Source organism: Drosophila innubila, assembly GCF_004354385.1.
Source record: "Drosophila innubila isolate TH190305 chromosome 2R unlocalized genomic scaffold, UK_Dinn_1.0 1_C_2R, whole genome shotgun sequence".
NCBI lineage: Eukaryota > Metazoa > Arthropoda > Insecta > Diptera > Drosophilidae > Drosophila > Drosophila innubila.
In genome coordinates this window covers 10,095,917-10,118,674 of record NW_022995374.1, presented here as the reverse complement: position 1 = coordinate 10,118,674, position 22,758 = coordinate 10,095,917, and the positions used below count along the sequence as shown (strand labels likewise).

At 38.0% G+C, this 22,758-nt stretch overlaps 3 protein-coding genes and 2 non-coding genes across 5 annotated transcripts; 2 read left to right on the top strand and 3 right to left on the bottom strand.

The window, feature by feature from the left end:
- Positions 1-555: 555 nt before the first annotated feature.
- Positions 556-3,791, top strand: LOC117784327 (pickpocket protein 28). Its single transcript, XM_034622035.1, has 7 exons — positions 556-851; positions 913-1,176; positions 1,241-1,757; positions 1,831-1,970; positions 2,034-2,164; positions 3,026-3,266; positions 3,321-3,791. Exons 1-7 carry the CDS (start codon positions 586-588, stop codon positions 3,583-3,585), a joined length of 1,824 nt encoding a protein of 607 aa, XP_034477926.1. The 5' UTR covers positions 556-585; the 3' UTR covers positions 3,586-3,791.
- Positions 3,792-5,082: 1,291 nt separating this feature from the next.
- On the bottom strand, positions 5,083-6,156 carry LOC117784394 (serine/threonine-protein phosphatase Pgam5, mitochondrial). The gene has a single exon (XM_034622119.1). It carries the CDS (start codon positions 6,096-6,098, stop codon positions 5,262-5,264), a length of 837 nt encoding a protein of 278 aa, XP_034478010.1. The 5' UTR covers positions 6,099-6,156; the 3' UTR covers positions 5,083-5,261.
- Positions 6,157-13,301: 7,145 nt separating this feature from the next.
- Positions 13,302-13,374, bottom strand: Trnak-uuu. Its single transcript has one exon. It is a non-coding gene; the product is annotated as a tRNA-Lys (tRNA).
- Positions 13,375-16,923: 3,549 nt separating this feature from the next.
- Trnak-uuu lies at positions 16,924-16,996 on the top strand. Its single transcript has one exon. It is a non-coding gene; the product is annotated as a tRNA-Lys (tRNA).
- A 480-nt stretch (positions 16,997-17,476) lies between these two features.
- On the bottom strand, positions 17,477-18,932 carry LOC117784158 (isocitrate dehydrogenase [NAD] subunit alpha, mitochondrial). Its single transcript, XM_034621816.1, has 2 exons — positions 17,623-18,932; positions 17,477-17,561 (listed from the first exon to the last, which is right to left on the bottom strand). Exon 1 carries the CDS (start codon positions 18,903-18,905, stop codon positions 17,760-17,762), a length of 1,146 nt encoding a protein of 381 aa, XP_034477707.1. The 5' UTR covers positions 18,906-18,932; the 3' UTR covers positions 17,477-17,561; positions 17,623-17,759.
- Positions 18,933-22,758: the final 3,826 nt, after the last annotated feature.

Genomic DNA, 22,758 nt, shown 5'->3' with positions numbered 1-22,758 from the left:
AATTCTGAAATTGTATCAAACGAAATTGACAACATCTGTTGCAGTTGCCGCATGTCGCAAGTTGCAAGTTGCAGCTTACGTCAAGTCCCAGAGCATTTCCCGAATTGACATGGGCACTTTGCACTTTGAGAATATCTCAACAGCTCTTAGTGCTTATATTCCCCAGATCCGCAAAATGCAAATGTGCCTAACGTGTTTTGGGTTTCTGAGTTGCAGCTGTCTCAGCGTCTTCCCTGAAAACATGTAGAATGTGCGGCAATGGTAATCAGAGTTCAACTCAATAAACTGATTAAGAAGGAAAATTATTAATTAAAGCACACAGATCTTCTGGTTAAAAGGGAAACCTTCAGTTGAACTAAAGAGCTTTAATGTGGCTTTTGACTAAACGCTAGTTATCCAACAAGCAATTAGACTAAGTACAGTGAAACTGTCGCAATGTCCCCCAAGCGTCATTTACACCATGTGGACACATCCCAGAGGAGTGTGCAGTGGTCGCACCCAGTCGGCTTGGTCGGCTATAAAGCCACTGGTCGCATTACGGAACAGCTTAGTTGAGGCAGCGACGTTTGTGGTGTGGCATGCAACATGGCAGCAACTGTGGTGCAAGACGAAAAGCCGTGCTGTGTCTTACCGGGTCCCGAACTGTTGGCCATACCCGGCTTTGACTATCAGCGGGCGAGCATCACATCAGCAGCTCTGAGTGATGTGCCCAGTGATGTGATTATTAAATCTCGGATTAGATACGGCAGTCGGCTGTCCGCTTGCAAAGGACTCTTGCTGGAGTACTCCAAGAGCACCACAATACACGGCATCCGTTACATTTTCGAGGTGCATCGCCCCATCTATGAGAAGTGAGTGTGTGTGTGTGTTCCTGTCCAACTTCCACCCTAATACGCTTTGAGCCAACCACAGATTGTATTGGCTGGTTTTGACATGCACTTCGGTGTACTTTGCGGTATCACTCATTTGGGCCACTTACTTGAAGTGGCAGGATTCACCGGTGATTATGGGCTTCGATGAGACTCTGGTGCCGGTGCATAAGATTCCCTTTCCCACCATCACCATTTGTCCTGAAATCAAAATGGAACGCGATGTCTTTGACTATGCGAATATATCACAGCGGATTTGGGATGACTTTAAGCGAAACAGCGAATTCTCCAGCGTCGATGATGAAGAGTTGAGTACTCGTAACTGCTCCAAAGTAAGTTGAAATAATACCAATTTAATTGCTTATTTACAGCTTGGAGCGCTTGGCTGCCACGATGCACATTTGTGACTCGGATGTGGCCGCCAGATTTGCTCCGTTGCTGGCAAAGCTGAGACCTGGAACCCCGTCGCAGGGAGTGTCTGAAACACTTGTGGAACTGAGCATATCAAAGAACGTGACGGGTCCATTTTGCAGATGGAATCAACGCTTCTATTTCTGCGATAAAATATTCGACTTTGTGGCCACGGATGAGGGCATCTGCTATCAGTTCAATGGACTGCGACCCAAGGATATTTATCGTGACGAGAAGTTTATCAGCTTCGTTGATCCAGATGTGGTTGACTTTCAGAATTACTTTGACAAGACTTTGCCGAGGCTCAACGAGATTAGCGGCAACTGGTCCTTGGATTCGGGATATGTCAATCAGGGATTGAACTCGTATCCACAGCGAACGGTTGTGTCGTCGGTGCGTAATGGATTCTTTGCCTTTTTGCAGGGTCAGGAGCATAACTATGACTACGACTGTCGCAGTTTCAAGCAGGGCTATAAGGTGCGTAATTATACCGCATTACGTATACGTCATGGCGACCAGTCCAAGGGTGTGTATCTCTTTGTCCTTGCAGGTCTTTCTCAACTCTCCGGAGAGCGTGCCGCTCACCTCCAACAATTACATACTGGTTCCCCATGGTCATGAAGTCATGGTTAGCGTGCTGCCCAACTATGTCGTGTCTACGGACAATTTGCATGAAATTAGCGCCGAAAAGTGAGCACATCACTGGTCATTACATATGCAAATGCATTTCTTAACATTCACAATATTCCACAGGCGTCAGTGTTACTTTGATGATGAGCGATCCCTGCGCTTCTTTCGCAGCTATTCGCAGAGCAATTGCCAGACCGAATGCCTGGCCAACTTTACCATATCCAAGTGTGGCTGCGCCAAGTTCTGGATGCCCAGTAAGTGACAATTATGGATAATAATTGTATCCTTTTAGAGCGTATTCTAAGCACACCCTGTGTCCATAAACAGTAGTAACAGCCGAATCAAATTAGTCCTGTCCGTCCGTCTGCCTATATAAACACGTTGATCTCAGAGACTAGAAGAGCAAGATACTTTTAATTTAATTTCTAGGTTTTTTTTAATTTATTTTTATTTTTGAATCGGATGACTGTATCATATAGCTGTCATAGCAACAATTAATCGATAACACTAGGCAACAGCCCAAAAATTAAACAAATGAAACCCACTCTTTTGGATAGATTTTGGGCCACAAACGACGAAAAACATTTTTTTTTTCCTTTGGCAAAGTTTTTTTTTTTTTTAGAATTTTTTAAAAATCTCTCTTTTTTTTTTCTTACTTTTTTTTTAGAGGAAACGGAATTTCAAAAGCTTTACTTTTTCTAAAAGCTAATGAATATATCTATATCATTCATACACAGTCTTAGATTTAGTAGTTTTAGAGCTATCAAATGTTTGAATTAAGAAAATTATAATTTTTTGCTTAGCTTTTTTTTTAGCTTTTATTTTTTAAAATTCAAGGAAAACTGGAAAAAAATTAATTAAATTTTCGTTTCTATCTATGGCGAAACGGCGATATAAATTTTTTTCATATGTATCTATGTTTATTTCGATTTTTATGACTTTCTCATGGAGCAGCATGACCTTTTGTATGAAAATTTTTTGTGTTTTTTAAGAAATCTTAACCAATCTCACACAATATCAATTTAATTTGATAATAAATCTTCAGTGTGTCGAATATAAGCTGTCTTTCTTTATTTTATTTCATTTTATTTTATTCGCACAATATTATCTTGCAGAGCCTTTGGATGTTCCGGTTTGCGGAGTGAGCGATATTGCCTGTTACACTGCCGCACAGGATGAGTTGAACGCCTTGCTGCAGAATCAGACCATTCAGCAGAGCCTAAATCCCAATCTCAAGGTCATGTGCCATTGTATGCCCGCCTGCACCTCCCTCGAATACAACTTTGAGATATCGCGAGCTGTCTACAGAGTGGAGAAAACAATTAAAGCCTTTCGTGAGGTTTACGAGCTCACGGAGTGAGTATAATATCGGGATCTGGACTATAACCTGCTAATTCTGCTGATTTACAGTGTTATTGGCTCTCGGTTGACTGTCTACTTCAAGGAGCATCAGTTTACGGCCATTAAGCGTACAATTCTATTTGGAGTATCTACTTTAATATCCAATTGTGGCGGCATCTTTGGCTTGTTTATGGGCATCTCTAGCTTGAGTTTTATTGAACTTGTCTATTTCTTCTCAATGCGCATTTGTGGCAGTTGCAGCCAGCGTCGCAAGCACAAGCAGATATTTCCACAGGATCAAGAGGAACAGGATAAAGTCAACCTGCAGCCGTAAGGATATCGATTATCAGCTTAGCTGAAATGCACTTCTTCGTAGTTGCACTTTATAATCAGCCATATTGAACAAAATTGAACAAAACCACACTTAAGGCTTGGAAATGAAATACAAAATTATTTCATTCATTTTTCTGCTGTCCACAAAACTGAAAGAAAACTAAAGAAATTATTTAAAGCATTTAAATAAATATTTTCAAAAGCACATTTACTAGGAAAAGTATGTACTATATGTTACATGTTGATGCTTAGAGGCAGACGGACTAGAGGACATAGTGAACATTTTTTATTTGAATTCCAGCGACGATGCGCAAATATCTAATAGCTGACAGGCGTTGAAATCACCCGACGGACAGAAATAATGCAATTTTGTGGCCGCGCAGAAATTAAATTCAAATTGTGAGGATGCAAGTTTCATGAAATGTAGACAGGGGCAATGAAACCAGCAGCCAGACCGAAACCAAAACCAAACATAACAGCAAAAATGAAAACCCAAACGAGACCATAACCAAAACCATAACCAAAACCGAACATCAGGGAAAAGCACAATAACCGAAATTAAGTCTCACTAATGAGCAGTGACAAAACCGAAAGAGTGCGCAGATGAGGTAACAAGCGGACTTGACAGGATTTAGTAGGCGTGGTGACCACAGGCGGCAGCTCCACTCCGCCAGCATCCAACATCATGCAAAGTGATTTTGGCCAAAGTTAAAGAGCTTTTTCACCGTTGCCTGCAGCTGCAAGAGCCATACAAAATCCCCATGACAAAATGGACAGAAAAGTCACGTTTCGTACGGGCTGCATAGAAAAGCTTTGCAAATTTTAATTCGAGAAAATCTAGCTGCAAATGATGTTATTCCACAGCACAACACAACACACACACACACATGCACAACAGTAACTCCCGTTAATTGTGTGGAAATTAAGTACTTAAGTGTTGCATACAACAAGCTATACTATACACTGGCTAACAGCCAAAAAATACGAAAATTATATAATTGTGGCTTGTTAACCTTAGTTTTTATTAACTTACTAAGTACAGTATTTAAAAACTAAACAACCAGTTATTTTTTTTTACACTATTTTACTCATTAGCTTAAGTTTATTGGTGCTGAATTAAATAAGTAAATCCTCTTAGAAAATTAATTTATCTGCAAACTGACAAAAACATAGTTCAGAGTTAGTTTTTTACACTATTTTACCCATAAGCTTAAGTTTATTGGCGCTGAATTAATTAAGTAAATTCCCTTTAGAAAATTAATTTATCTCCAAACTGATAAAAACAAAGTTCAGCGTATCAAATTTTGCTTCAAAACTTAGATTTTTCATCTTTAACATTTATAACATTCTTATCATAAAAATACTTAAAATTATATAATCATTAAGATGTTTTGAAGTTAAAAGCATGAAACTGAACATATAATTTGAATATATCATTCTTAAAATGAAATCAATCTTTAAAAGTCGTGGAAAACAATCCCATGACAGTACTCTCAAATTAAAACATTATTAATTTTTATTATTAAACATAATTTAAGAACGTGTACACGATTTATAGGCCTTTTGAATTATGTCTGTGAGCCTTACACCAAAATATCTGATACTCTGCGACTCATTAGAAACTACAATGCAATATTTAAATACATCGACTACAACAGATGAGTTGAGAATTAGCGATTAGGATTCCTCCACTGAAATTGTCGGTCGTCGATGGGTTAGTTCAGTCACAGGCATATAACCTGTATCGCCCAGGCAACGGATCGTCACATAGCCAGTGGGCCAGATAGTCAGCCAGGTGATGGAGCCATGGTTGAGGCTAAATCGAGTCCAGGCATCTGGTGGGAATTGCAGGGCGCGGCAAACTAAATAGCGTATGACATTGGCGTGTCCAATGATCAGCAAGTAGGAGTCATCCTTCTGCTCTGGGGAGGCGCGAAAGAAGTAACGTCGAAAGGCGGCCTCAATACGTGGTCCGTCCCTACGATAAGCCTGCTCCACGTGGCAGGCGCTGCGGTTCTGTGGCGGATCCGCTGGACATGGTGTGCCCTCCGGCAAGAGTTCGCAGCGCTTCATCTTGAGGGGATCAAAGTTGATTTGCTTCAGTATAATCATAGCCGTCTCCTGTGCCCGCGTCATTGTCGAGGCCACCACATGATCCCAGGCAATGCCCATTTCAAGCAGTCGCTGCCCGGTGCGATGTGCCTGAAGTCGCCCCAGATCCGTCAGACGATTGCCATCTGGCGTTGATTTATATTCCCCATGCCGCACCAGGACAATGTGACGCAGGGCAACTGGTTCCTCGGCTCCTGCCGCTAACTGACCACTGTCCACATTGGACGTCTGATACTCACGCCGGTCCCAGTTATGACACCAATGTCCCTTGCCCAAGGAATCCTCCACGTGCTGGTGCTCCGTGTGCGCCTGTCGTCGATCAAGCAGCTTTAAGCTGACATAGGTTGCGAGGGAGCCACAGCTGAGTGCTCCCAATGAATGCCAGATGCCATATAGTTTCATTAAATTCAAAAGGAATTTTCTATCAAAAAACTATTCGACTTGATAAACTCTAAAATAAATCTGAATAAGCTATCAGTGTTGCCATTTCAGCTTATATATGGCTAGATCTAGCATATTTCAGATAATTAAAATTCATACAAATAAAAATACTAAAGCACCAAAATAGTTTTATTTAAGATTAACCTTTTGTAGGACATTTATTGTTTTTATTTAGCTACTTTTACTTATTTTTCAAATCAAACTTTTTTTTCAGTCAATTCTGTCAACACTGTCGATTTAGAAAAGAAATGGAAAAGTTGACAAGTTCGTGCAGATTGCTAGTGATGACAATTGTTGGATTTGCAATCGATTGTTCATGCACTTCAAAATAGTTCTGCACTTTTGCATTTGGAACTTGATGCAGATGTAACTGTCGTTCCATCGAACCCACAGTTGATTAGCATGTAAAAGTGGGCCTTGGGATTCTTAGAAGACTTTGCTTGCCAAGTTGATGTCAAAGTTATTTTACCCTTGGCAAAATACTTATGAACAACTTTGGAGCGGCAAACTTTGCGCCCGGCACAATCAGCAATGTGAAGCTGCACAAGTTCGTAAGGTAGGACAAGATGTGGTATAGGAGCAGAAAAAGGAACAGAGACACTGGAAAATGTAATGTTGATTATGGTATGCTCTTTTGTTTTAAGTTAAACCAAACTCACTTCTTTTCACATTAAATGCGAAGAAATTGACTGTAAAAGCGACTTGAATTAAGTATTTCTATTCTCACAAACTTGTTCATATAGCGAATATACTGTATTTTGTGAGTTACTCACCGCTGTGGGTCATAAAAAGTCAAAGGCCTATCATCAACATTTTGACTGGTTAAAATACTTTCACCAAGTTTCTGCTTCATTTAATTTCACAAAATTTTGCAAAAGAACTTGAGTCTTGGCATTCAACGTCGCCATGGCAATAGGAATAGCCGTAAGAAATCAGACATATCCACAAGTGGCTGGCCGTGAAGGGTTTCCGTTTCTGTTTCTCTTTCTCGCTCAGTTGCCTCGTCAGATTTGGATTAATGAAGTTCCAGGAACTTTGACATGCTGTCCGGGTTCGGCAAGGGCCAGTTCATCGAAAATGAAATTAAACGAATGACTTGACAGCCAACGAAACTTGGTCGGCGTCTCTGGATCACCCTGGTGAATTGAATTTTGGCTGCATAATAAGCGCATAAGCCAGACTTATAGACGTGCATAAAAGTCGCATCAATGACAAGGTGTTGCAGTCTCTGGTTTTCACTGTCGCAGTGCTCTTATGCGGGTAGTACACACATACATATTCAGATTCACACTCGGCTTCTACATGATGAATACTCGTATATATAGTTTCTCAGGTAATTTTTTTGTGCGGTTGTTAAAGTAAAGCCACTAGAGGTGGTCATAAAACATATCCCACATTGTTCGTCCTTTGTATGACCTAGAAAGGTAAATCTTATAAGATCCGAATGACAGTGTGAATGCCCGTGTGCATGTGGGTGTGAATATGTGAGTGTGAGTGTGAGTGTGAATGCCAGGCAAGTCAATTTAAAGTTGTAATTCGACTTGAGAACTCGTTGAGACTCTGGTAAATGCATCTGAGATATGCATTTATTTAATTACATTTGCCCAACAAATTCTGTAGATAACTACAGTTGAGTTCCAAGAACAAAGTAAGTGAAATTCAGTTAACTTTATGACAAGAAATATTTCGGTATATAGCACACAGTTTCTTCATCAATCTACTTTTCTTCTTAATGGTTTTTCACTAAAGTGTCAAAGTAAATAATGGAAATATTTAATATACAAATTAATAATTTACACTTAATTGCTCGACGATGATTTTATTGAATCATAGGCAATCGACCATAACAAATTCATTTCAATTTGAAATCATTTATCATTTGTATTGTTTAGCTCTTGGCAAATAATCACACCACACTTTGGTTATGCTCCGCGGTCGATAAGCCTGTCAGCATATCCTTAAGAGTTTAAACTGCTGAAAGCTGCCTTTTATTGGCAATTTGTGTGAGTTTTTGCTTTTGTAAACAAATCAGAAAGTCGGCAAAGGGAAAAGCAATGAAAGTTAAACAATGTTTGCTGCGTTGTTTTCCTTTTCCGCAATAATTTCTCGAATTTGCCGCCAAAAGGCAGCCCCGGGCGTTGTGTCCTTGACACAATTTAAGGCCGCTCCTTTCTAACTGACACGCCCATTCCCCTTGCCCCCCAGAGCAGTACGACAGAGCCACATAAAAGCGCAAAAACTTTTGATTTTCCTAACAGATAATTTCGCCGAGTCGAGTCGAGTCGAGCCGAGCAATCGCTGGTGCGGCAAGAGTCAAGTGAGGATGCAGGAGAAGGGTGTAGATGCCACTTAAAGTAATGCAATGTTGGCAGATAAAGTGCAAAAGGCAAATGAATGCAAAACGCGACAAGGCAAATAAGGAAATCAAAATGGCAAAAGCAAAATAAGAGGCAAGCGAAAATTGAACATCCTGCTGCAGGATGTACTGGACGAAGGAAGCACACGAAGGACGTGTCGCGGTCGCCAACTGCCACTGGGAGCCTTCCGAGATACATCGCTGACTCTTGCTTTGCCTTTGCCTCTGCCACAAAGTGCGTCATAATTATGGGCGACCGCGATAAGCGAATGGCAACAAGACGCACAGCTTGTAAAGGACTATAAATTTCTGTTAGATGGAAGGCACAATTGATGCCAAGGACTCGGGCAAGCATTGTTCACAGGGTGAACCATAGTGAACTGACCAACAACAGCTGCTGCACTTCAACTTATCCAGTCACCCTGTATCCAGTTGAATGTCCTGCGCCACTTTGCGCAATGAGAAATTTCCGTTTTGTCCAACAATATTTTCTATTTCTCTTCGTTTTTGTTCTGTTTTGCCTGAGAGATGACATCTTTGCAAATTGCCATCATAATAATAATCAAATTCGTGTAAATTTGCGCAAATTCAAGAGGGAAATGGTGCCACGCCCCACACTCCACAAAGTCCTTCATCCCTAATTCTTCTCCTTCTCGCCTTCTCTCTCTCTCTCTCTGGCATCCATTTGGGAACTCGCAGTTGCATTTCCAGTTAATAGCTTTTCGTTTTAGTTTATGTTGATGGAATAGGAAACATAAACGAAACTTCCTTTTCAACATTTGAATGCCCTTCACACCAGCAATTATGGAAAGTGAAAAATTCAACAAACCAAATAACACCAACTTTTTAATTTAAAATAACTGCAAATCGCTTAAAAGCTTAATAAAGTTTTGTTTATGAATCCCGGCAGCTAAATGCCTATAATAAGTATCTATAAAAAGTATTATATTGTATTAAAAAAAATGTATAAATTAAAATAGGCAAGCTTTCCGGTTGTGGAACTTTTAAATTATTTAAAATAATTTTATAAATTTACTTTCAGGAAGAGTGTACAAGTCTGTGAGAGACTCCTATAAATTAACGCCGAGCATTTTGAACGGAAATTAAATATTTTGTCAAATGAAATATGAAAACATAAATATTTTATTTCAATAAAATGAGAAAAAGATAGTTAGATTAGTTCTCATTTAAAGAGTAGCAAAGATAAACTGTCTCATGTCTCTAAATGGGTTCAGTTGTTGGCTTAATTCTATTTCCGCTCTTATAATTTTTGTACTTTACATATTATTTTTAATTTTGTGTAGTACATGAACTTTGGATTATTTTTTAGCTAATTCAGAGTTGTAAGGCTGCCTCATCTGCGTCTCAGTCTTTTTTCTCTGTTTGACAAGTTGATCAATTGGGGTTTTCCATTGGGATAATTCAGAAGTTGCTCTGCTCTTTCAAATGGAATCTCCTTTTGTGGCAATAAATCTTTGGATGCATATTTCAGAGGCGACACAATTAGAAATGAAAACTGCTTGCAGTAGCATAAAACTTGCAAAATATGCAACCTGGTCAGGCAACAAGCTTAAATTACAGCTAGACACACTCACATACACCTACACACATACACATGCATATATAAAGTCGCTCGCACATTCGTTCTGACGGGGGGTGCCCAAATGGCACACTTAATAGCTCATACGACATGTTGGCCCTTTGTTGACTGTCCTCGTTTGTTTACGGTTTAGTGGATTAATGCTAGAGAAAAACTTGGAATGGCAGCGGCAACAACAGCATCCAATGCTGTTCAGTTTGTTATTTCTTTTGAAGTTAAACAAATCTGCATAAGGTAGAGCCAAAAAGCCGTTACAATTTATGTGCATAAATGTGGGACACAAACAAACAAACACTTACACGCACATACATTGGCAGGAAGAGGAACAGGATCAAGGCAGGCAACAGCAGGAGCTGAAACAGGACTCTCATTCTGACCGGCCATTGGCCAGAATGCCAGGCAATACAACCGTCTGTCGACTTACGAGTATTCTGCATGTGTTACCATAAATTATTCATTCGTGTTTGCTTTCTGCTTTGGTCCAATTTTGTTTTATGCATTTGTACAATTTTTGTCCATATTAATTTTTATAGTTTTTGTGTACTTTTTTTTCATGTTTCCTTGTTTCTCATTTTTCAGTTTTCATTTGGCTTTCATTTGATTATTTTGCAACAATATATTTATTTATTTAATGCGCCTTGTCTCCCTGCTCAAGCGAGACGCAATAAAATGTTATACAAAATATAATTGCATTATGCTTGCTAACTAATTGCATTTTTCGACGACTCAAGTTTGGTTCCATTTCTTTATGCAGAGTTTCAATTAAAATGCACTCGCTTTGTTGGCAAGAAAATCTTTATGGCATAAAAAGTTTTTCATTATCATTTTGGCTCTCGAAAAGTTTGTACAATTATCAAATCCAAATTTGCCAACACAAACTTTAAAATGCCGCAAACGTTAATATATTAATAGAAATTGCAGTATGATGACCATTATGTAACTCTTTATTCCCAACCCTTTTACCAATGGAAAATATATATTGTAATTTGTCATATATAGACTGAAAGTCATAAAATACTCAATGCTGCTCTATCGCACATACATGCCAGCCAGATCTAAGCACTTCACAACGAAATTGCAATAAATATTCATGTTTAACAATAATAATTCAAAAATATTGCCGTTTAAATCATTTAACAAAAGGGCGCAAAAAGCCAGTACACACACTTTTATGGTCTGCCGATTGAACAATTGTTGAAAGCGGATGTCTGAATAATAGAGAGAGTTAGGGTAAAACATATATATACTCGTGTGTGTGTAGTTACACACACGTTTGTGGGCTATACAATAAAAAGACAATGGAAAAGTGCGGCTGCATTAGACGCACTCTTGTCAGTGGAAAACCCCTGGTTGTATAGAGTGTGTGCTCTCGAATTATGGGGATAATTCTGGAATAATAAAATTATGATTTCCTGACTTTGCATTCAGCTGTGATTTGCAAGCACTGATTTAAATTCAGTCTTTTTTAATGGATTTGTGATAAACGAACTAGTTTCTGAGTAAGCCAAAAGCACCAATAAAAATATATGAAAATTGGTTTGTCGTTGTCAGCCATTACTTGAAGATAATATGGCTTTTCTTTTATCTATTTTCTATGCCCTTTTCTTTTCTATCGACAATTAACCGTCTGAATTCAAAGTATTCAGTTGCTTTTCTTTAAAGATTCTCGCTGTTACTGCACAAAGGCAATGCAATTAGTTTTTGTAGTAATTAAAGGACACAAAAGTTTAGCTTAGTCAGTTTGGAGAATTTTCAAATCTTGACTAGGTCGTCATGACGGCGACCTACGGCAGCAGCAGCTGGAGTCGGAGTTGGGAATCGGCTAGAGTCAGCTGCAGTGTCAGCTACACCATTTAGCCTAGTCACATTATTTTGCTTATCCTTTCTCCGTTTCGCTTTAGGAGCTCTGCACCTAATTGTTGTTGTAATCGCTCTGGTGGCAGTTTCGCCATCGTGGCCACAATTCGCCATTCATTCATTCATGGCTGTCCGCTTCCCTTTCTGCACACAGATTTTAGATTTCTCTCTGCTTTGAACACTTGCCCAGTCGCCTGCATCGTCATCAACAGCAGTTGGCATTGGGAATAGAATGGGCATGGAAGGGGGAATGATTGTCCTCCAAGCCGTTTGGAGTCATCAGCATTATCAGCCCACTGTTCTACCAAAACTACCATTCTCCATGTGCTTTCTCAACTTATACTATACATTGTGTGTGTGTGACACTATGCACTTTATTTTAGTTTCTGTTTCTACTTCTGTTACTGTTTCTCTACAGTTCAGTTCAGTTCAGTTCAGTTCAGCTGAGTTGAGTTCAGTTTAGTTCAGTACAGCTCAGTTCAGCTGAGTTTGGCTTACAGCCTCTGAGATACTTGTACTCGTAGTTGGGCTTTTTGGATGGTTTCCGTCGGTGTTGCTGCTGTCTGTCTGCCTCTTCCAGTGCACTTAGTACTTTGCATCGGATGTTCAATTTCCGTATTTTGGCTATGCTTACATTTTTTTTTCAACTACACGGATTTAACTCGAACATCATGCGGTGCCCATAAAAAGGATTTAAAAAAAGTGTTATCCGAAAAGCTTCATGTATCTTTACCTTTAAATTACATACATCCGTGTTCGACATCTATTTTCCTTGCATTAATATGTTTACTCAATCAATATTTTATCCTTACTAGCCTAGCTAACATTATGCCTACCATATGCGTCATTATTGAACATTTACCAAGTTTAATTTGCAATTCAACGTATGTACATAGAAGTTGATAGCCTTAATTGCACCTGGCTTGTGCCTGTTCCTCTCAACACTCTGCACGAAATGCATAAAATATGCAAATGAAGTCGGTTTAAATTGTGTAAATTTATGTTAAATTGCGTGTCGTCCTTTGTGCCCTGGAAGACACAGTCGCTTAGTCTCCCCACCTCATCAAATTTTCAGAAAGCTCTGTTTCATTTTCCAAAGTGTTGCACATGATGTTGAAAACTGTTATACAAAGCGACGAGGTGGCATACTCTCCGAAGTTAAACCTTAAAATCAGTTGTCAAATGACCAATGAATGCAACGCATGCCACATTTTGTGGCACATATATGCGGAAGAGAATTAAATATTTTCGTATTTACTTTAATTTTTACACGACTTTTCTTCAATTATTAAATATTATTTTCAAGTAATGTATATAAATGTAGTCTTGTTTAGACAAAAAAAAAGTTAGACGCCCGAGCAGGGACTTGAACCCTGGACCCTTGGATTAAAAGTCCAATGCTCTACCGACTGAGCTACCCGGGCAGATGATATTTGGTTAATATATGAAAAAATAATATTTTGAATTTACACAAGTATATATATATGTTAGTTGCCGTTTTAAAATACTCTTATGCAAGCGATTTGATTTAAAAAAATTTAAGTAGCTTTGAATTATAAGTATAATTACCTAATATTTTAATAATTCTCAACAAGATCAGATATATAGTATGTAACAGTAATTATGAATGTTTTAAGTTTTTAGCCAACGCAAGCGCCTAAAAATATGCACTAATTTAAATCAGTTGGAGATTCAAAATTCACAGAAATAATGTTTACATTGAGTAAAGAGTATCGCATCGTCGGCGACTCTTTTTTCTTATGTTCGTAGCATCGTTATATGAATGGCAAATAAATATATGTATATTTAATAATAAAGTACAAATTTAAATATTCATTATGCCAAGTGCAAGTAGCAGCTTATTATGTGGCTCTTTAATATTCATTTTGAACAACTTCACGGGGCGTAAAAAATGAAGGAAATTTGTGTTTTTATTGTGTTTTATTTACACTTTATTCTCGCCGGCACCTTTCCTGCACATTTTGCATTCTGCATTCTCATGCAAATACTTCACACCAACTTATAGCACTTGCAATGCCATCCACAACATTCAGTGGCCGTTTTTCGCTACTTCGTTTCTGCCCTGTGTAGCTCGCTGCCTGTCATTCAGTCCTTAGATTTTGGCCCTGTTTTTTGCTTTATGCATAATGCGCCATGTAGTGCAAATGAAAGTAAAAAATACGTCGGGGAACTTTTGTTTAAATCCAAAGCAGCGGCTCGTTTGCCTTTTGCAACGTCGACCCACTCGCAGGCTGAAGAAGAAGCACTTCGAGCTGTGCTCTCGCATCTTTCAGGTCCCCAAACAATTTGTACGCCTCAGTGCGTGCGCATTTCTGGGCACTTAAGTTTCTATATAAAGCTATAACAAGTACAAAACCTAAGTCGAACACCAAGTCGACACTCATTTTCTACTTATTCTTTCCTTTTTTTTCTCTCTCTTTTTCTCTTTTGTTTTCATTTTTCATTTGGCATTGAACATTTTATAAATTGCGACTGCTTTGCATTTCTCATTAGGAGGGACGCGGAACAGCGTTGATGAGTACAATTAGCAATTTGCATAGTAAAAACTAAAGAAATTTCCCAACATTACCAAAAGGTTGCGAAGGTTGGTAGGCAAAACAATTTTCATAACTTGTAACTAGCTGCCTTGGTGGTCAACTCTTGTTAACAAGACTTTTATGGCTGTCTGTTTTATGGCTTAAATGTGGAGTTAATAAATGCAACTTGATCTCGCGTACTAAATATTGACTTGATGCTGGTGTTCAAATGAAATTATATATCATACTTATGATATTTCATTTGTTTGAACTGTGAACTTTTATCTCAAAAAGAGTCATAAGCTCAGCTATCAGTTGATATTAGTAGAGCAATTCAGTGCTTATTCATATTCACATGCATGTCATCATTATTTCGAGAACAAAACTAAATACTCACATTTTTCTTTTCAGCATTATCCTTCAAGAAAGTAGTTTCTATGGGTAGATACATCAGTTGTCAATGTTTCAGGACTGTAACACTTTGAATGTCATACACGTTTTACGAGGGCATTGTATTATCTTAACTGAGATTTATATACATGCATAGGGCATGTAAATAGGAACAGCTGCAGCGACAACGTAAACTTGTCAAGATATAAATAATTTATGCCCACGTCAGAGAAAAGTCGCTCGTTAAGCACCATAATATTGTAATTATGTGAACAAAGCTGCAGAGTTCTGTTCGAGATTGCGAGCTATTTTAATTTGGTAAGCGGCACAAGTGTCCTCGATGGTCCCGTAATTAACCCGTGAGTTCATTTGCAACCAGCTCTGCATACCGAGGATGCCAACTGTTCGAGAAGACGCGGGGAATGTACAACAATGTGGATGACACCGCAATGGCTACGTTGCATTTTAATTATTTATTATTATTATTATTGTTATTATTGTTGTTGTTGTGTTTACGTCTGGAGCACCTGCAGGCCAGGAGAGAGGCACAAGAGTAAAGGTAGACAGAAACTATGCGACATGCGACTGTGTGAGACTTAAGTAGCTGTAATTAAATCCTCACCCGCAGTTTTTAATTTATTGTACCCTGTAGTGATAACGGATGTAATAAACTTATGCAAATTTAAGTAACAGGTCTTCCACCCGATAAGGAATTACTGTTCTTTAAGTTTAATTCTCCCAAGGGATACATTATAACAATATTCCTGTAACAATTAACAATGGAATCAACATGGCGCTCACGTAGAGACCGCGAAGTGGCCTTAAAACTTCAAGTGAACTTAGCCCAGTGTCGTCGAGGTCAATTTGCATCAAGTAGAAGACACAACTGACAGGTAAATAGCCTTCTGGCTTCTCATAACTCTCAGTCCTGGGCTAACGAGGGCATGGCCAGTTAAAGCACTTACGCCCAAGTTATGGGCAAATGCAAGCAAAGTCGAAATTTAATTACAACTACATATTAGTTACTTGCATAAACAAGAAGCAGGAGGAGTTGAAGTTGAAGCAAGAGCTGCAGGACAAAAAAAAATGTTTGCAATTTAGAACAGACAGCCAAATTGGATAGCAGAATCCTTGACTAGGATCCTTACAGTTCGTACTGTTAGTTTACGTTCACGCTCATATCTCCAACTGCTGTCAGTCTGCTCCTGGCTGACAAACTTGGGCAATTTCATGCTGCTGCCGTTGTTGTTGTTGTTGGTGCTTTCGTTGTTGCTTTTGGTATCAGGCCACAAAAACTGACGTTTATTACTTGGCCGACTCTCTGGGCCCTTTCTTGGGCCATGCCAGCCCTGGAAAGGGCCATAAATTATTAAATTTTAACAAGTTTTTATGCAACGGCAACTTACTGTCTTGTCTTGCCCTATTCTGTCCACAGTCAGCTACTTCTTGGCATCTTTGCATCTTTGGCGCAATTCGAGCAACTTGGCTTACTTTGTCAGTGGCCAATACGTGACCCAACGTCTACTCGGACAGCTTTCCTTCTGACCCTCGCCTTCTGTCCCTTATCGACTACTCACAGTGGCTGCCCTTCAATTTCATATAATCATATTATTAATAGCAAATTACGGCAACACTCAAAAGAGGCGTCTACAATTTTTGTTTCTTAGTTTTTAGTTTCTGTTCTCGCTTGAGCCAATAATTTAAATTATTTTTATCACAAACTAACTTTCATAAACTTTAAAAGCATAGACCCATTTATAGCTATGCAGTTTGCAAACAAACGCAAAACAACTTTTAACGACACACACAAAGCTGAATAGAAAACAAAAGGTTAGAGGGCAATTTTAAAACTAACAAAAAAAAAAGATAAACGAAAGTTGCAATCGAAATACCCTGTACTCAACCCCAAAAACTTTAACTGGTTAGCCTCACAATAATAAAAACTTTAACAATAATGTTTCGTATTTACAATTCAAATTTTACTTATATTATTTCAATATATTAATTTTCTAAAAAGTACGAGTATTAAACATCGGAGATTAATATGCCCGGGTAGCTCAGTCGGTAGAGCATTGGACTTTTAATCCAAGGGTCCAGGGTTCAAGTCCCTGCTCGGGCGATCAATTTTTTTTGCACCGAATTAAATTTTTGAAAAAAGCTGGTAACTCGACCGTTAATTCTGATTAAGATTCAAAAATAATTATTTACTTGTGTTTAAAAATGTTGAAGATTTGTCCCTTATGCCAGCAATATAAATTTATTTAAAATAGTTACACCCCTGTTTTTGCATTTTTAATATGCGCGGGGTATAAACTAAAGCTTTTGACTTTTGTTTTCATTGCTTTTAGCAGATACCACCTGTGGAGAGAAATTTAATTTGGATTATTTTCAAATTCAGCTAAAACCTGGTGACCCTTATTCCACACACGCAAATGAAATATTTTAGCTGTTAATCTTTTCGAAAATAGTTTTTATACCCTGTCATGTAAAAACATTAATCTTAGGGGATAGTGCCATTTTTAAAAGAGACAAACAAAATAGGTTATTTTTTTTGCATTTCAAGATTGTTTACTAAAACTTGAAATTTAAAGTTTTAATGTTTAATTGAAAAATTTCTGTAATTTTTAGGGATTTTTCGGTCATATTCTTGGTATGTAGCAACAGGAATACAAGGATCGCAATTTCTGTAAGAATTTTAATTAAATATCGTTAGTATAATTAATATGCTATATAAGCTACACATACTTAGAAGGTAAATTTGATTTGTAAAAGCCGAAACTTTGTAAATAAACGACGATTGTTCTCTTCTGTTCCTGGCAATATCGGTATAATGTAAAATGAATCGAATAACGTTAGTAAAGTTTGTATTTGTGAAATTCCTTTTACTGCTTTGAAATGAACTCGCATACGGCATTTGTAAACTCAGAGCACTTTGCTTTGCCACCAATGTCTTCAGTGCGGATATCGGTGTCCTTGTAAACGCTTTTAATGGCACATGAGATGGACATGGCATGATTAAAGAGTTTCAACCGGCGTAACATGAGAACTCCAGAGAAGAGCATGCCTGTGGGATTGATCTTATCCTGGCCTGCTAGCTCCTCGCTGGGCTTATTGAGAGTATCGAAGAGACGTCCGTGGGGACTGACACCATAGCCAGGACACATGGCTTTGCTGCCCGTAATGCTGGAGGCCATCATGACTAGTACATCGCCATACATGCTGGACGAGACGAGCACATCGTTGATCTCCGGTTTCATGATCAGATTCAAGCAGGCCGTGTCCATGTAACGCTCCTCAAACAATCGATCATTCATGTGCTTGGCGGCCACCTTTCGCATTTGCTTAAGAAAGTTGCCATCGGTCATCCGCATGATGTTCGCCTTGTGGGCCACGGTGATCTTCTTGCGATCGAATTCAGTTGCATAATCGAATACGTATTGGGCAATGCGTCTGGCACCGGCGGCAGTGCTCACTTTAATTGATTGTAGGACTCCTGGAACTACGTCGTGTTCAATGCCCGAATATTCGCCTTCCATCATGTCGCGTATGACAACGCAATTCAATTTGCCATAGGGATTATCCTGACCCTCCATATTACGGCATACGGCTGTGTAGGCGAAAAGGTCGAATTCTTTGCGCAGATCCTTCATCCACAAGGGATCCTTGATTGGACCCTTGATGCCGACCTTGTTGCGCTTCAATGACTCCAACAGCTCTCGGCTTACTTTATTAGAGCCTGCCATATAGATTTTCGGAATGATCTCAAATTCGACGGGCGCGTTGGCGGCATCAAGGACCGTCCTCAATGACTGAATCAACTCACAGCCCACGCCTTCGCCCTCGATCAGTGTAACCTTTTTAGCATCGTGATTGGTTTTCTTCTCCGGCTTCTTTGGCGCCTCTTTTGAGCAGATACTCTTGGCGCGTAAGTCTGTACACTTCTTGGAGTCGTCACATCCTTTGGTACAAAAACGCAGCAACTGCCTTCCAGCTGTCCTACTGAATCGAAGATTTCGTATAGTGTTCATTTCTGAATTTTGTTCAACTGTTAAACTGACATCGGAATTTCTGTTTACTTCTACTTAAAATAAAAAAATTATATTTTTTGTTGATTGTTCGGCTCAGCATCAACTGCAGTAGAGACGCCTTGGCACCCACTCAAGTGTATCAAAGTGGATAATTCGATAAATTTATTATATGCCTATCTATCTACCTGCGAAAAATGCAAATTAATGCACAGACATACGGAAAATGTTTTCCACACGGAGGCGGACGCAGAGGAAGTGGCGTGATTATGACAAATGACATGTCAACAGTTTTATGCCCCTGACTGTTTAAGACAAATGGCTGTGGGCGTGGCTGCCTGTGTTTTGCCAGTGATTTTTCATACAACAAATAAGTGACCAAGTCATTAGCACAGATGACCATTATGAGCAGACAACGACTACAACAACAGCAACAACAACACAAAAACATGAACATATGTACAGTGTACACCTCGGTGTTGGGCAAAGATCATAAATAAATTTCTACCATCAACGAGGCAGTTGGGGATGCCATTTTACCAAAATTTTATGATTATTTAATTCTTCTAAATATATCATAATGTTACACTTGAGTCTGATATGAATATCGTTGTTTTCAGACCACAAACAGAATAAAGAATTTAATCTTCATGAAAAGTGTTTGATTTTCAAATCTATATCTATTTTTTTTTTTTCAAATTTCTTACAATTATTTTCCTATAAAATAGGTTTTTGTATATTGGGAGAATTATTGTCAACCTGTGCATTTGACAACAACTTCATTTGATTGTCCTCTCGCACTGAAATTGACTTGCCGCTGAGACGGGCGAAAACTTCTTAATACTCTTTCCCATTTTATGCTTTATTTGTAGTACCACCTTGGACTTTATCGTGTGCTTTTCTTTGCCTCGTTGCCTCGACATTAGCAACTCCTTGCACGTACTCGTAAACCCAACAAAGTACAGTTAACTGACAAAGTCGTGCAGTAAATGTTCCGAAATTTAGAAAGCTTTATAAGCTCTGCATTTATGCCAAATGACACATACAATGTTCGAAATGGGGAGTTGAGTTAACGCATATAAATTAAAGACTTTGCCAGAGATATTTGAATGAATTTAAAATATTTGTTTAGTCTATTTTATATTACGTAATTGATAATTAAAGTGCACTACTTAATACAACTACTTTCTCTCTCTTTACCTATTTCTATTGAAATGTTGTATTGCTTAAGAATCGTTTAAAGAAGAAAAGCTATGAACGAGTTAACAACAATGCGAGTACACGACTTATTTACAAATTGTGTGCTCAAGTGCAAATAATGCCTAGGATTTTCCTACATATGTGTGTGTGTGTATGTTGGTTGTATCTGTGTGCGAAGGACATTTCATTCAAAGCTCAGAGAGCAGCCTCATAAAAGTGAATTACATTTAAGCATCTGCGTACTCATTGAAATCCATGGGGTTTGCGATGCATTCAAAATGTGGTTGTGGCGTATTCATGAGTATGATTCGCAAAATGAGTCTATTCAGCGATAACTTTCCTTTTCCCTCAACGGAAAACGGAATCAACATTATCTTGAACATTATTATCAACATCATTCACAGTGAGCTAAGCGTTTTTTCAATGCTTCACATTGACATAAAATAAGCCTTTTGCGCTCTTTCAGTTGAAATTAAACAGAGTCTAGTAAAAAAATTAAATTTGTGTCAAAAATAAGAGAAGCAAAGAGAGAGAGAGAGGTGCAGTCATATGCTACCCTAAAAACCAGGGAACAACACTGGAAGCGGTACCGGAACCGTTAACCGAAACCAACCGTTTCATTTTTAGTACCGGAACTGAAACCGTAACCGAATGAAAAGTCTCTGTCAAGAACCGAATACCGAAACTTTTGTACCGTTACGGTTGTGGTAAAGTTGCTAGGTCAAAGAGCCGTTTAACTTCCAACTGTCATAACTTGATCAAAACTGAACCGATTTGCAAGCGGAATGTCATTTTGTTCATGTTTTGGCCTCTTAATTCATTCTGTATTCAATTTTTGTTCATTTAGAAAATTTAATTATTTTCGACCCAGATTCGATTTTGATGGTAAGGGTCCCCCCTATGATATTTTGAAAATTCAAAATTTTAAATCTCAAGTTTTCACTTTTAATCAACTTCTTATATCGTAATTAGTATAAAACAACACTTTAAACTTGATTCTGAGACCTTTCATTTTTTTGTTAAAAATCATGTGAAATTGAACAAAAATTTGGACTTGTAAGTGGCTAAATCCGCAGTCTGACCAACTTCAAACTGTCATAACTTGATCAAAACTGAACCGATTTTCAAGCGGAATGTCATTTTGATCGTGATTTGGCCTCTTTATTCATTCTGTATTCAAATTTTGTTCATTTAGAAAATTTAATTATTTTCGACCAAGATTCGATTTCGATGCTAAGGGTCCCCCCTATGATATTTAGAAAATTCAAAATTTTAAATCTCAAGTTTTCACTTTTAATCAACTTCTTATATCGTAATTAGTATAAAACAACACTTTAAACTTGATTCTGAGACCTTTCATTTTTTTGTAAAAAATCATGTGAAATTGAACAAAAATTTGGACTTGTAAAGGGCTAAATCCGCAGTCTGACCAACTTCAAACTGTCATAACTTGATCAAAACTCAACCGATTTGCAAGCGGAATGTCATTTTGATCATGATTTGGCCTCTTAATTCATTCTGTATTCAAATTTTGTTCATTTAGAAAATTTAATTATTTTTGACCAAGATTCGATTTCGATGCTAAGGGTCCCCCCTATAATATTTTGAAAATTCAAAATTTTAAATCTCAAGTTTTCACTTTTAATCAATTTCTTATATCGTAATTAGTATAAAACAACACTTTAAACTTGATTCTGAGACCTTTCATTTTTTTGTTAAAAATCATGTGAAATTGAACAAAAATTTGGACTTGTAAGTGGCTAAATCCGCAGTCTGACCAACTTCAAACTGTCATAACTTGATCAAAACTGAACCGATTTGGAAGCCGAATGTCATTTTGATCATGATTTGGCCTCTTAATTCATTCTGTATTCAAATTTTGTTCATTTAGAAAATTTAATTATTTTCGACCAAGATTCGATTTCGATGCTAAGGGTCCCCCCTATGATATTTTGAAAATTCAAAATTTTAAATCTCAAGTTTTCACTTTTAATCACCTTCTTATATCGCAATTAGTATAAAACAACACTTTAAACTTAATTCTGAGACCTTTCATTTTTTTGTTAAAAATCATGTGAAATTGAACAAAAATTTGGACTTGTAAGTGGCTAAATCCGCAGTCTGACCAACTTCAAACTGTCATAACTTGATCAAATCTGAACCGATTTGCAAGCGGAATGTCATTTTGATCATTATTTGGCCTTTTAATTGATTCTGCATTCAAACATTTTTAAATTCATTCATTCATTTCTTAGAAAACAAATTCCAAGTTTTTATATTTTTTGTCTTTATTATTTTTATTGCTCTTAAAAAAATTAAATTGAGCTAAAGAAAGGCATGTACGTATTTGCTTGACAGCTTGTTGTCGTGATCAGAACCCAAAAATCATTTAATCTTGTCTTTCCGAGCTCTCTGCTGACTTGTTTATGCAGTCAAGGGAGCACAAGAACCCTTCGTCAATCCCTGGGGCTGAAATATAATGTCGGGTCATGGAGCTGGCCTTCATTGCTCTCTGACAGTTGATACAAAAAATTACTGTTGCATATTTGATTGTCTCGTTCAATATTTGCATACTTTTTTATTTTCATTTTCATTTTACCTTTCTTTTTTCTTTTTTGTGTATTGTGACCCTTGCGTTGCTACCAATTTTCCACAT